Genomic DNA, 14,172 nt, shown 5'->3' with positions numbered 1-14,172 from the left:
AAGAAAAATAACTTATATTAATAATAGATTTGAATATATTTTAGTATTTATATTAAATACATTTTTGGCTAATAGATAAAAAAAAAATGACTGTGTAAAGGTTTTGTGAATGAATTTGGCATTTTGCAGGGAAGAAGCCATGCCTATACTTATACCTTTACATAAAAATCTTTCATATATACTCCGTACTATAGTATTGGCATCGTATGTTATTAGGGTTTGCTAAATAAGTCGCACATTTTTTATAATACGTTACAAACTTTGCAAAGATTACTTTATTGTGTAAACTCATTTACTAATATTTACAATTAAAACAGATGTGTCTACATATATATATATATATAAACAGTCTCGAAAAATGTGTTACATTGCCGAGAAAAATTGAAAAGGTTGCAAGAGAAATCAAACTGTTGTTCGCCGTTCGCTTACAACCATTTATTGAAAGATCTATACACATATGTAGCTTAACAAAGAAAAATCAATATAAGAATTTTTACACTTTCACCAAATTTGACCTCACTTGATCACGGTTACGATACGATTTTTAATCTGTGCTCTTACCTTTCCAGCGGAGAATGGTAATACTGATTTGCAAATACTTTGTTCTTTGTACATTATAGAAAGTAAAGGGTCCTACGGCAAATATAAAAATAGCCAGAGAAATTAAGTACATCTGAAATAACACAATAATAAAATGAGACACTATCAGTAAATACCTATTTTCTTTAAAAACAGCCGTTGGCCGTTTCAAAAATTGTGTTTTATTATGTATATATGCAAAAATCCATATATTAATATTTTAAAGAATTTAACGATTATACTTAAACAGAAATAAACACATTGTCGCCACCCAATCACTATCATTTTATAATCATTCATACAATAATAATAGTAATAAACAATATAGCTTTACATTAGCTTGAGAGATGTTGTAGTCGGGCCAGCACATATCAGATATGCTGTTGTTATCTTTTATTCGTTGGCTGAAATTCAGATAAAAAAAAATATATATATACATAAGCGATACATGGCACAGTTAAGCAGATCAAGACGTACCCCTTAGTTCGTTCTCTCAATCGCGATTTTCACCACGATAAATGATTTTAACTTAATTCAGCCATAAAGTAATATACATAGTGTTTGACATCGTATTTTTATTCCTTTAATATGATACAAACTAATTTCTTAATACGAACACAGGAAACCTTTAAAGGAATGAAGTATTTTGTAAAGTACCATGCGAGATCTCGAAGTGACTTAGCAACCGCCGTACTATAAATGGCCAAATCACCGTAGAGATAAAGTGTAATACAAATGTAAAACAGGCGCAGACCCCATGTATTGTAGAACATACTTGCCATTCTTCCTGTAAAAAAAATCACGATAACAATTATGACAATAAACGTTATTGTTTGCCGCGTTAGACTGATCGCTCTACGAAGGTTCCAGTGTATTCCAATCAGATGAGGTGACTAACGAAAGCTCATGCCCTTTAGGTAATAAACTTTTTCCTTAGCATTAAAAATTTCTGCGTTTGTAGTTTCGCGATAATGATAATAATGTTCTATTTCGCTTTATCAGATATTAACTGCATTTGCATACGTACCCATTTCAAAGATTTCTGTTATTTCAAAATAGCGCTCCAGTACATTCTGCGGAATAGATTGCATCGAACCTACGTAATAAAACAGATATGTGCAACGTATTAAATATATGGGAAGGATATGTTCAGACATACGCCATTTAAAAATTGGTAACAATTAGAAACTCATATTGACAATCACAATTCATAGAAAGTATGGCAGAGTCATGCCTACAACGTTACATTCGATCGACGCAGTTATGTGATATGTACCTTAGACAAAATTTAGAATCATTGCCTTGTGCTACCTTTTCAATACCGTTGAGTTAGAACTAGTATAAATATTAATGAGGTGAATCATAAAGGATTTAGTTTTTACCCTTGTCAATAAATATACGTACGTTATGTCTGTTCTACATATTACGAAACAACATTTTAAAGCACTACATCGCGAAAGTTCATCTTTTGCTTTAGTCTTACTAAAGCTTTCCATTCGCGATCCAACCCCTGCTGGAGCAACAACAGATACTTGTGGCTTGCTAGGAAGATGTAATGAGTGACGATCAGACACACACCCACATATACCCGCTCAGTAAATTATCTTCCATCAATGGACAGGAACTAAGTTTAAATTTTGGATTGACGTCTGTGTGAATATTAGGACGAATTAAAAAGTAAGTTGGTTTAGATTGTTTGTACGTAACATCCCAGGCGATGTTTGAGTGCTTTTATCCTTGTTCCAGGTCTAGAAAAGAGAAAAAGATTTAATTAACAACATCTCAAAGTCAGATCATCGACATTTTAAGCAATGACAGCTATCACTTTTGTCGGAAATCATCGTATCAAAATGTGACACATTGATGATAGTGCATGCATATACTGCAGTAAGATTTCGTCTTGATGATACCTCCAAGACGCATTTCAGATCATAAATGTACATAACGAAGTGATCTAGCAGTATTTCAACAATTTATGTAGACATACTATTCTCACGTATTATGTAATAAACCATACGCTATGAAGCTTGCCTAGTTTATTCATTTAGAACTAAACTTTATAAACCTAGTTTATGTATCTAAAATTAACTAAGCATAATAAAAAGCGAAACTACAACTTGATTATTATCATTCATTGTCGTCACGTGGAATTTATTTGTTCAACAATATATTAATAAGCCATTGTCGGGACTCCTAGCTCATCAAAACGATGAAAAGCTTTAGCTATTTCTTTTTTTTTTTTAGAATTATCAGTTGGTAAATACATGCTGATACGTGTAGAGTCGCTCCTGCAGGGACGATGAAGGGTTCAGTATAAATAATGTAACTATTCTTTATAGCTGCGTAGCAGACTACCTGATTATAAGGTATGTGGCAATCTTACCGTTAACAGGAAGGGGTGCCCTCTCGTCGTGATTGATATATGCCAGTGCCTCGTCGTTCCGCATTTGATTCTGGCATGAAAGAAAATTAAGTAACTATTCTACATAGTGAAATGTGGAGACAAGACTTGCAGAACGGTATAAGAGATATCGTAGATCAGCAGTTTCGTATACAATACTTTTATGTGAGTGAGAATTTATTCACATACATTCGCAAGTCAAAGCTGGACTTTATAAATAAAGACTGTAACGAAAATAGTGTGTCATCTAAACAATGTAAGTTTTAAGCTAAAAAGGAACGTTTCCAGGGACGCTTCTATTGTTCAAAGAGCATTATAACCCTTAAAATATTTGTACAGAGCGTATCAAAATTGTTTTGATCAAACACTTTCAATAAGCTATAGCGGTTGAATCATTCATAGGCTACTCGGACTTGTAAAGACCACTTACTACTGAGTCATTCTGGACTTCCACAGGAGAAGTCATATTGTCCTGCTGCTGATTGGACGTCTGAAAAAAAACAAATTAGAAATAAAACATGTACCATCTAAAGTTGTAGATCACGGAAGGCTTCAATACGCTAACTTATAATAGAAAACTGTGGGAACATGCTGTAATAAGTGTACCATATATATATATATATATACATATACATATATATATATACATATATATATGCTGTAATATATATACCATAATCAGCAAAATACACTACGCGAATTCGTGGCAGTATTGCATATAGGTTTACTCAATGAGAAATGTTTAGTCTGAACATTGACTCAACTAACGCTTTCATAAGATTTCAGAGTCTTAAAGCGAACGATGGCATTAGCGACAGCCATAGCTTCTATCATAAATGTGGCAGTCAAATAACTTATACAGGCAAGAACAGTAAGGCTAATGACGGCAAGAAGCCATCCAGTTTCTGAGAAAGCACGCGGCATCGTCAGCGCTCCTGTCCCCACAATCAGATTGAATATATACGCCATACACACCTATGGAAACAAAACATTTAATCAGTCACCATTGATCAGCTAAACTGTGGTCATAAAGATGCTAATTTGACTTGCATACGTGAACTTTAGCAGGAAAAACATGTTTAAAGTAAAAAAAATGATGCTTGGTATTATATAATGTACTTAATACGCCACGTATAATATTCTTTCTTATCAAATAAGAGCCATGCTATTTTCATAATCATCGCATATTAATACATGCTGTTTACTTGAGCATGAGCTGAGTTTATTGTGAATAAAAGCCCTTCTTTCAAAATGTAAAGAGTGATGTATTGACTCCGTTTTTCAACTTGCAATACACTAAAAATGTTTGGAACACATATATTACTGGCTAATACTGATCTTGAAAAAAAGATTCAAGTCCGTACTTACCAATCGGCCATATGTATCAGTGGAGGTACGTCCTTCAGATTCCATCTTGCTTTCTGGAAACGCACCTATAGTCTCGGATAACTTTGAGAAAATGTTTTCATTGGTCTTATGCTCTTAGAATCGCTGGCATTAAACAGCAATTCTACCAGACCCACTGATGACTTCTCCGAGAGCATTCAATGGCTAACTGTTAATAGAGAATTTAGTGATTTTGATAAGATGATTGGGCGTTCTGTAACTAGCCGGTAGAACTCCCAAGAAGACGAAACGGACCTTCTACACTCTGGGGGGACAGACAGAAGAACAAGGTTATTATAATCAATTTGATCGCTATAAAGCACTCACACATGTTTTACGTAAAACCTTGTAGCTCAAATCTATAATAATTAATACCTTTCCAATAATTTCAACTTTGATTCTAGGTTTCAACATAGCCAAAAAACCGAGATTTTATTTGAGCGGTAAAAATTACAGAGGTACGTGGGTAACTTACATAGTTTACGATATATTTCTACATACAAACGACAAGCTAAAGCTAGTTGATCCATTCTCCACATTTTCACACTAAATATCGATATTTGATATTTCCTTGTTACAGCAGTAAGTACGATGTCACCCAGAAGAAAAGTACTTCATATCCACGATGCATCTAAATATGTCTAAGCATAGATTACAGAATTGGAACATCGCGTCAACAAAGATAGACGGTGAGGACGAGCGCGCCTTCCAAACGCATGCGTATCGTCTCTTCCCAAGAATATATTATACCAGACCGCGTTGCAAATTTTTAATTCTACTAAAAGTTTATCGATCAAATTTTACTCTACTTCTGTACGGACATAATCGAACTAAGGCTAAATAGGCAGCTTAGTTCCATAGATTAGTTTAGAAAGCCTCAACCTAGAAGAGCTGAAAAGTGCCACAGATCTGCAGGCAAGCATCGTGTCAACCCAGTCGACGGGCGGTGTTTATCAGCAGTATGACTTTCGATTTATACTCTTAAAGTAGCGTTTTTCACTTATTGCTCAAATATTTTTCACACATTAAAAACATCTCTCATGATTACGGTAAACGACTCTGTGTAATGAGCAATGCAGGTTTCAAAATTCTGCGACTTTCATGAAATACGTTCTCGGCTCTCCGAGCAGCCGACAAGGGTCTCTCTTACAATAGCAAATATTAAAGCTTTCCAGTCTTAATGACAGGATTTTCCCGACACGTTCATTTATACTATACTTCAATACATATCACTAGACTCTTATAATTGCTACAGGAACCGCTGCTGTCAACTGTTTACTTGAAATGATCATTGTTTTGGCAAGTTCTATTCTACGCAGTTACATGATTACGTGTTCAATATTGTGATCCATAACAATGCCGAAGTATTCGACGTTTACCTAGCGCATTACCTTTCCATTCTGTTTATCAAAAAAACTCGTACCCTGAACACAAGTATTCATACATTAGGTTCCTCTTAATCATTTTTTGTTGCTTGTGCGCAATAAAGTTATTCTTCATCGACTATAACGCTTGTTATGAGATTAAGATATCTGTCATGTTGATTTTAATTTGGTAGTTATCTCTATTTTCCGCACATATGTTATTCAATAAACTAGAAATCAATATATATATATCATCGTTTCTTGTACAAACATCTTATTCTCGAATTCGGGTTAAAAATCTGGTCTTGACAGTATCTTTTACGGCTTTTTTCAAAAAGTCACCCATGTCATACCAGGGCTCGACACAGTGGCTATGTTACATTTTCTAATTATGTTCAGAAGTACAATCTGTAACATAAATAACACTGTCAAATTTGAAAAAAAGACGAGTAAAAACTGAAAACTATTGAAAATTTCTAACGTAGACTTCCAGCAGAACGGTGTTGTTAGCGGCCCACGCAGCAGAACGAGCCCATGAACACTTGAGCTTAGCGAGGTACTCATTGAAAATCAGGATAATCTGAATAACCCTTAAATATACCTCTTGATTCTAAAAATATGCTGAAAGAAGTTATATTTAGCCATACAAATATTACTGAGAGTGAATCTTTAAAAACTTTACACTCAATCCAAAAAAATTTTAAAAAAGTCGATAAACAACACCGAGCATTATAGCAAATACGGCTCCTATTTTTAAAACGTAAATATTATGAGCAACAACATAACAACTGTCATGTAAAATAATATCAATTGAATAATTAGCTAAGATTACTTTAGTAGTCCTTCCTAAATTTTGGGCATAATCTTATTTTACTACTGAAGCGTGAATAGCAGTCAATTATGAACTAATTCAATCCTCGTAGGAATTGCAATCATTGTTGTTATCGATGTAGAACGAGTTCGAGTATCAATATTCATTTCTACAGTGAATACATGATGAGCTCGTGCAATAAATCTTAACATACCAATAGTTGAAATAGAATAAATTATCCTCAAATTACCACCTTGAGCACTAGTTTATATGGCAGCCAAGTTACGTAAGGAATCTTTGACTGCTCTATGTCCTCACAATGTTCGTGTTTTTTTTCATGCGTTGATCTACTAATCCTTATTGTTATCTACAATAGAATACTCTAAATAAAGCAAAGAAAGCACAATGCTCTAAATAACATTTCCCGTACCGCCCATAAAACAGATAACAATAAACCATTTGATCCAAAGCAAGGAATTTACGTACATATCCTAATCAATAGCAATTTCTGTCCATACGGAAAAATATAGTGCATTTCAGTTCCCACCCAGATGTTTTCAATGTGCCATACCATGCTAAACGGGTCAAGATAAAGTGATCGTATAAACTCGACTCGGGATGCTACAGTTGACAAACCTACATGGTTGCTATATTCGGTTTTGCCATTTAATCCGAACACCTCGGGCAAAAAGATTTCCATATAGATGATCTAGACCACTGGAACAATACATGGCCCCTATATTTTATTCACGATAGGGATAACTTTTATATTAAAAGAAGACTTGTACGTGAAGGCTTATATATCACAAAAAAAAAAAAAAACTGTTCAAAAAACTGAAGTCAACTTCTTTAATATAATCAGAGTAAATAATTCTCGGTTTTTGGTAGGTCCATTTTAACAAAGGCCAAAGGAATAATCTTGTATTGCGCGTTTCATGTACTCAATTGCTTTAAAGCTACTAGACTGACCTAATTTCTCGTTGTCTACTTGTGTAAATTCATGATGAAGGTTCAATCCCATACATTCCACTATGACAAGTTTGACTTGTACGGTAATAAGGATAATTTGAGACTATAAAATTTGACTTTTCTTCTAATTTAAGGTAAGCATTAATATTAGATTGTTGTTTATCAATTTTTGCTGTGTATGTTGTGAATAGCCCAATTAACAATTTGTCACATAGTTATAGATATGGACGAACATGAGCAATTAGATCATGTTTATCAGCATTTACGTTTCCTTGACGCGTTCAATGCGCAAATTAATAATGGACTACGCACCTCTTATTACCGTTGACGACTCGATAGAAGCAAATATCAGTAGCAATCATTAATTTCAGTGTTAATTTTTACATTTATCGATACATGAACTGTTTCGTTTCTATAATTCCAGTGATATGGTCATCATATAGCGAACAGGTTTGCTTTACGAAGGTCAGCCAACTGTTTACTTAAACCGTTATCATCATATTACGATGTCTATACACGGCTTGTTCCTTAATCCATATTCAATCCACAAAAAAGAACTGAAGTGCAGACACATCACGTCTGTGTAGCAGTTAAAACGTACACTGGATAACATATGTGGTCTGGAATCCCCGAAGAACAGGATCAGCACCCGACTGGCGGAAAACGAAGAGTAAACAAAGATCATCAGCAGGGTTCTTCTTTCCTCGGTCGCGACGCTAGCAGACGAAGGGGAGGCGCTGGCTATTCACGGCCCCAATAAATAGTTCCAGACAGACGAATAAATCAGAGCACAACACAACAATAAACAAAAACTACGACAGCCCTAGTAAACTTTTAAGAAGCGACTAGATCTGGCACAAATATAACAGTGTTGTGCCTATTTCGCTGTTGAAGTTTGTAGGAAGCTATAGGTTGATGTAAACAAGTTCTACTTCTTCGACGAGGAGCCATGGTGAGGTTGTGAAGTTTGACGGTGTTCGCTTGTTTGCATCGCAGACAGTGTTGTTCGAATATTTTGGAACGGGAAAAAGGCGCCGCTTCGGTACGTTATACGAGATTACGGTCAACAATAGCAAGATGAATTGAATATAAAGTAGCGATTATAGGACGGGGCAGGTCTTTTTTGTAGGTTCTTGTAGATCAGTGATAGATAGCTTCCAGAGACACGCTTCCGGTAGTTTTTGTTAAGTTCGAGGTAATGGATATTTGTCTCGCAATTTTTTGTAGTATCAAGGAAATTCGTTATGCGGTTTGACCTTGTCACACAGGTCGGTTCTGCAGTTAAAGTATACCATCTCAATTCGTTCGAAGTACATTAGCTTTTATTAAGAGGAACCATGAATATTGGAATCAGTAATTGCCTTATAAACTAGTAGCAACAGGTGAGCGTGCGCTAAACGTAGATTTGAAAACCGCTTGCTTAATAGATCACAATTGGTCCTGTATTGATATGTAGATTATACGAAATTCCTTGTTAGACAACCACAATTCCAACTTTCTGTCGACATGGGTTTTGAATAGAGTTGAATTTGTCATTTCAGGTAACCCCAGTTGTTATTAAATGTAAGGCGACGCGTAGCTGCACACTAGAGAAGGCCAATTCCAATTGAATAATAACATGCCATTCTTGCTGCCTAAAAATTATTATCAACAATATAAGATGTCAAGGTTAACGAAGTTAGGTTATAGGCTCTTGCGTAAAAGGCAGGGTGCATGGCTTTCATACGAAGACACATTGGCCTGTTTACACCCACTGCATCAGAAAACGGTTTACGATAAAGCTTTTATCTTAACTTAATAGGCACTCCGTAATTTAAAAAGTCCCATCTGGGTTTTCGATTGCAATAATGTTCTTTATTGATTACTGCCGAGGTTATTGTCGTTATCGTAGAATGTGGTTGTGTATTTGCGCTGATTTGGTGGGTTATGCCTAAAAAGTAGCTTTTGGTAGATACCCCAGGAAGAAAATGGCTCTGTATGGAGCATTCACCTGCCCATTATCAATGCTATCATTTTTTATCTTTCAGAAACTTTTAAGAAAACGAATTGTGACTTCAAGCTGACAGAAACAATACGTTATATCAACTAGTGCTCGCTAGCCAGAAAAAGTACGAAAGTGTTGGCTCTTCTAACTGGTTTCGGCATATTTACGTCAGCTTACAGCATACAAATGAAATACCGGATTATGCAAACCATAAAATGGCCCACCAGGATTAAGACTTTTGGAAAAGATCGCACTATAAATTGGACAAAAAATTTACTGAATCATCTTTCCTTTTCCAGTTGGTCGCCTTTTAAATCCAAAATGAACGGGTTAAAGAATTACGACGATTTCAATCATATCGGGACCGGCGCTTTTGGCACAGTCTTCAAAGCGCGGGACAAGAAAAATGAAGGAAGATTCGTTGCTCTTAAGAAGGTTTGTGTTACTGTTTATTGATGCGCCATCGCTGTAATCTTGGCTACGTAAGTTAACTGAGTCTTTGAATTGATTTTTAAAACAAAAACTCTGCGTATATTTAAGCGACCTTAATAATACTATTATGTGCTCTTAAGGTAAGTTATTCTCTGACAACATGACTAGGAATTGATTGTAGGAATTATATACTGAGGCTCGCATTATATACATAAATGTCTTTAACTCGTTTCTAAGTTGTATCTTGATTTTGTTTATTTTTGGCCCTTTTAGGTGCGGATGGCGATAACTGATGATGGAGTTCCTCTGTCAGTATTGCGTGAAATCGCACTTTTGAAGCAGCTTGAGGCATTCAGTCACAAGAACATCGTACAACTCTACGACATCTGTCACGGAAGGCGTGGAAACAATGACCTCGTAAGGAGCCAGTGTACAGTCATAAAATGTGTATTCCCTATATAGATTTTACGTGTCTTTGAATAAAGTACGGTCGCTTACTAAGACGATAATTTATAACTTACAACGCATCTCTCAATAAAGGGAAGGATACTCTTTACGAAAACAGAAATAGATTAGTATATTGGCTTCAAAGTGAATATTCAGGAAGGCATGACCTAACAGCCAGTCGTTATTTATATAGCTGCAAAAGATATAAGAACCGCTGTAGATTTGTACATTATAACGCTCAATAAGTTGTGTCTTACTGTATTTATCAAAGAGTACGTAATAGACTGTGTTTCGCTTTATCGCAGGTAATCTTTCTCGTACTGGAGCATGTTGATCAAGACTTAGCCACTTTCCTTGAGAAGTGTCCCCCGCCCGGACTTGAATCCAGTTTGATAAAATCACTTTCGCACCAAATGCTGACCGGTATCGAGTTTCTGCATGCAAACAGAATCGTACATCGTGACCTTAAACCACAAAACATACTTGTTACCGATCGGTACGTCGTCAAATTGGCCGACTTTGGCCTGGCTCGCATCTACGAATATCAGATGGCTCTCACACCTGTCGTTGTCACCCTTTGGTACGTAACTCAACACTATGACACGAAGTGATTACGACTGTTCGACATTGGTTTTGCTTATAATCTCATATTTACCTAATATCGACGATGAGATGATCAGTAAGGCCTTCATTTTTGTTTTATTTTTGTTATCGGAATAGGATACTGTAGACGCTTTTAATTTTGACCAGCCTCCTCGATAATGCACAGCGCGAGCATTACTAGTTATTTGCAAAATACTTCGTTTAAATAATATGTCAAACTCTTCTACACTTATCAGCAGATTTCTAACAGATGTCTGGTACAACTTGACTTCCAGGTACCGACCTCCTGAGGTACTTCTGCAATCAGTTTACGCCAGTCCAGTGGATTTGTGGTCTTGTGGATGCATTATTGCAGAGCTATTCACACGCAAACCGCTCTTCCCAGGAAGTTCAGAGGGCAGTCAACTGGGCAAAATTCTTGAGGTACTCTTTTTTTAAATAGCTAATATGTTCCACAAAAATAAAGTAGGAGTTTGGCGCAGGATTTGTGGGGAGTGTTAAGGCTATAATCTTTAATGGTTTCCGGTTGAAAGCACGAATGTGTGCAAATCTAAACTAGTGCTTTATACAATATTCCTTGGTATAACAGACATAAAGGTATAGTTGAGAAGTTCATTGGAGCATGCCCACTAAAATTAATCTTTGTTCGTACACGTTGCAGATTATCGGAACGCCATCTAGAGAAAGCTGGCCACAAGACGTTTGCATGGCCTGGGAGCATTTCAGTAACTTTGGAAAAGGTACAAAATATAATGGCAACTTGTGTGCTCCGGTATAAATATGTATTGGATGTTTGTCTTCGCCCAAAGAGTAGTTGGATTTTCTTCCATTCCGTTAATTCCATAGCATACGGCAAATGCTATGAATTATAAAATAAAAATGGTATTTCGTATTTTGTCTGCATGAATAATTAAAGTGTTATTAAAGTTCATTGAGGTTATTCCACTTTCGTCTTTCTCGTACTCTTGCAACGTGACGTTCAGTATTTGCTACATTTTTATTCACAGGGGAGGATCTCGCAAATCTGATTCCTGAGGCGGAACCAGCTGCAATTAATCTCATCCGTGCGCTCGTAGAATTCGATTATAGAAAGCGACTTACCGCGGAGGCGGCCCTCAGACATCCCTTTTTTGATGGGTTCGAGCCGGAGAAAGATTAATTAAATAAGCGCATAGACAGAGCATCGCCGAATTAAGAAATGCATTATAATCATTATTTTAGGTGAAAAATGTACTGCCGAAATCGAGTCAATGAAAAATAGTTTTAACCTAGTAAGCCGATCTCGTGGCTACGCGTGGCTTGTTTAATAAGTGGCACACGGCAACGCATCTCCAAGCGAAATCAACGGGCCGATCTAAGCGCTTTGAGGTACTTCAGAAGAATCAAATTGATATTAGACATTTATTTAGTCCTTCTGAAGAAAAAATAAGGGCATTATCAAACACAAATGCTACGTAACAAGTCACATTAATTGCAGGGACAACAGAGTAATCAATGTTTGTATGAAATGAATTCACATTATCATAGTGACTACTTTTTATTAAGCTGGATCGCATAGGTGTGAGTGGCTCCATCTGCTCTATACAGCTTGCGAAGTTGGCATGAAATATTTTCTACTTAGCATTCGAAGGTAGACTATAAGCTACATTGTACTCCCTTGCTATTCCTATAATATTTTCTTCGAAAGATCTTGCCGAAAAATCCTTTTACGGGCATTTCAACGGTTGCCAATGGCTCGAACATGTTCATAGGTAAACATAAATTGTGGCTATTTTATGTTGGAAAAAATATGATATTACACATTACAAAAACGCATATGTGTACACAACATTTTCATGTAAATGATAGCTGCTTTTTGGCTATGTGCATAACAACAAACACAGGCATTATGTTCTTATATTATATACAGCACGGATGAGCACTACAGACCCCTATATACTGAGAAAGTACCTTCTGAGAGGGATCATAGGTCGATTAGGCCGCCATCAACAGATTTCTAAACTAGCATTGCATCGGCGATTTACCAACAAAATCAGATTGTGTCATTCATATACAGAGGTGGCATATATTATTTAAGTAAGATTGAGAGTTGCCCTTAGAAAATACTGCCATGCACTATTAGTATGCTACCCAATTATCATATTTTGAAGTCATTATAGTTGATGAAAAAAATTATTTAGAGATTGCTATAGAGTTCGTTCATCTAAAGGAGAACATTTTTGATAATAAAAAGACCAACATCTGTTATTCCGTATTGTAAGGATTTGTATTTACTAGATAAAACGCTTGTTGTAGGTATCATGACTGATCGACGTGTTCGACCATATAAAGCAAACGTGATGTGTACACATTTTCACATATCACAGAGTAACCTAAAAATATATACGTTAGTGCCAACTACCTGAATTTACTGTAAGTATATTGCTTTATGATGCATTCGTGAAGACGTTGGTGAAGATGGCAAGTTCTATGTCCAATAGAACGGAGCATCTGTGTTCTATTATCGTGATATAAAAACTTTTCTTGGTGAGAATTTGTCAAACAGGTGGGTTGGACGATGAGGCGCCATAGAATACACCGCGTGCTTCCTAGGCCTGAAGTAAATGGATTTATTCTTGCGGAATTATTTTAAAAATAATGTCTAAGTCAGCATACGATAGAAGATAAAAACCATAATTGAATAAAAATGTGAATACCGAACAAAAAGTGTTGAAGTTTGTAAATTAATAGTCCATTATTGTGAACAGTGTACCGACTAGAACGTTAATCATTTTTAATATCTGCGGCAGAAGGAGAGGGTATACATATTATGTAGATTTTTTGCAATTTGAATAATAAATATATAGAAATACAAACTGAATGTGTACTTAATTAAATATTAAGTATGATTTTTGTTGAAAACTCTGTATATGTGTCTGTTCGAAGTATTCTCGAGAATAGCTGCTACGATTTGAATGAAAGAAAAGTTAAAAAACTATTTTAGGCTTGATTGCTTATGCATACAACACTATAGAGCAGTATACGCATTCAATATTGGGTTCTAGTATCATTAGAATACATGTCCGTGAGTTACGAACTAAGAAAACTTATATTAATTGATTGTTATCGGTAATAAGTGTGGATGTAATAATAAATTGTAAATCTATGAATTGCCAAATATCAAGCAGAGAGCAGATATAATCTGCCACGATCACGG

General features: G+C 35.7%; 2 protein-coding genes across 7 annotated transcripts in view; one reads left to right on the top strand and one right to left on the bottom strand.

Annotated features, from left to right (window-relative positions):
* Positions 1 to 8,210, bottom strand: part of LOC111264184 (putative sodium-coupled neutral amino acid transporter 12) — a 13,018-nt gene extending 4,808 nt beyond the window's left edge. For 2 of the 4 annotated variants that reach the window (XM_022839861.2, XM_022839859.2), the window contains exons 1-9: positions 7,823 to 8,146; positions 4,349 to 4,631; positions 3,749 to 3,955; positions 3,411 to 3,470; positions 2,963 to 3,032; positions 1,607 to 1,675; positions 1,237 to 1,366; positions 914 to 983; positions 562 to 673 (exon numbers count right to left, since the gene is read on the bottom strand). In XM_022839861.2, coding sequence (XP_022695596.1) covers positions 562 to 673; positions 914 to 983; positions 1,237 to 1,366; positions 1,607 to 1,675; positions 2,963 to 3,032; positions 3,411 to 3,470; positions 3,749 to 3,955; positions 4,349 to 4,393 — 763 coding nt within the window. In that variant the 5' untranslated portion in view covers positions 4,394 to 4,631; positions 7,823 to 8,146. Of the gene's footprint in view, positions 1 to 561; positions 674 to 913; positions 984 to 1,236; positions 1,367 to 1,606; positions 1,676 to 2,962; positions 3,033 to 3,410; positions 3,471 to 3,748; positions 3,956 to 4,348; positions 4,632 to 7,822 lie in introns of all 4 variants that reach the window. The other 2 variants (XM_022839860.2, XM_022839862.2) reach the window with 2 other exon arrangements.
* Positions 8,211 to 8,324: 114 nt separating this feature from the next.
* Positions 8,325 to 13,236, top strand: LOC111264185 (cyclin-dependent kinase 6). 3 transcript variants are annotated; one of them, XM_022839864.2, is made up of 7 exons: positions 8,325 to 8,552; positions 9,794 to 9,929; positions 10,200 to 10,343; positions 10,679 to 10,953; positions 11,252 to 11,399; positions 11,638 to 11,716; positions 11,984 to 13,236. In XM_022839864.2, exons 2-7 carry the CDS (start codon positions 9,816 to 9,818, stop codon positions 12,133 to 12,135), a joined length of 912 nt encoding a protein of 303 aa, XP_022695599.1. In that variant the 5' UTR covers positions 8,325 to 8,552; positions 9,794 to 9,815; the 3' UTR covers positions 12,136 to 13,236. The 3 variants fall into 3 exon arrangements, with proteins under 3 accessions (XP_022695599.1, XP_022695601.1, XP_086826097.1); XM_022839866.2 differs by lacking the exon at positions 8,325 to 8,552 and adding an exon at positions 8,607 to 8,892; XM_086969971.1 differs by lacking the exon at positions 8,325 to 8,552 and adding an exon at positions 9,557 to 9,618.
* The last annotated feature ends 936 nt before the right edge of the window (positions 13,237 to 14,172 follow it).

The sequence above is a fragment of the Varroa jacobsoni genome, unplaced genomic scaffold, assembly GCF_002532875.2.
Source record: "Varroa jacobsoni isolate VJ856 unplaced genomic scaffold, vjacob_1.0 scaffold_827, whole genome shotgun sequence".
Lineage (NCBI taxonomy): Eukaryota > Metazoa > Arthropoda > Arachnida > Mesostigmata > Varroidae > Varroa > Varroa jacobsoni.
The sequence above is the reverse complement of the archived record's forward strand: the minus strand, read 5'-3'. Positions and strand labels throughout refer to the sequence as shown.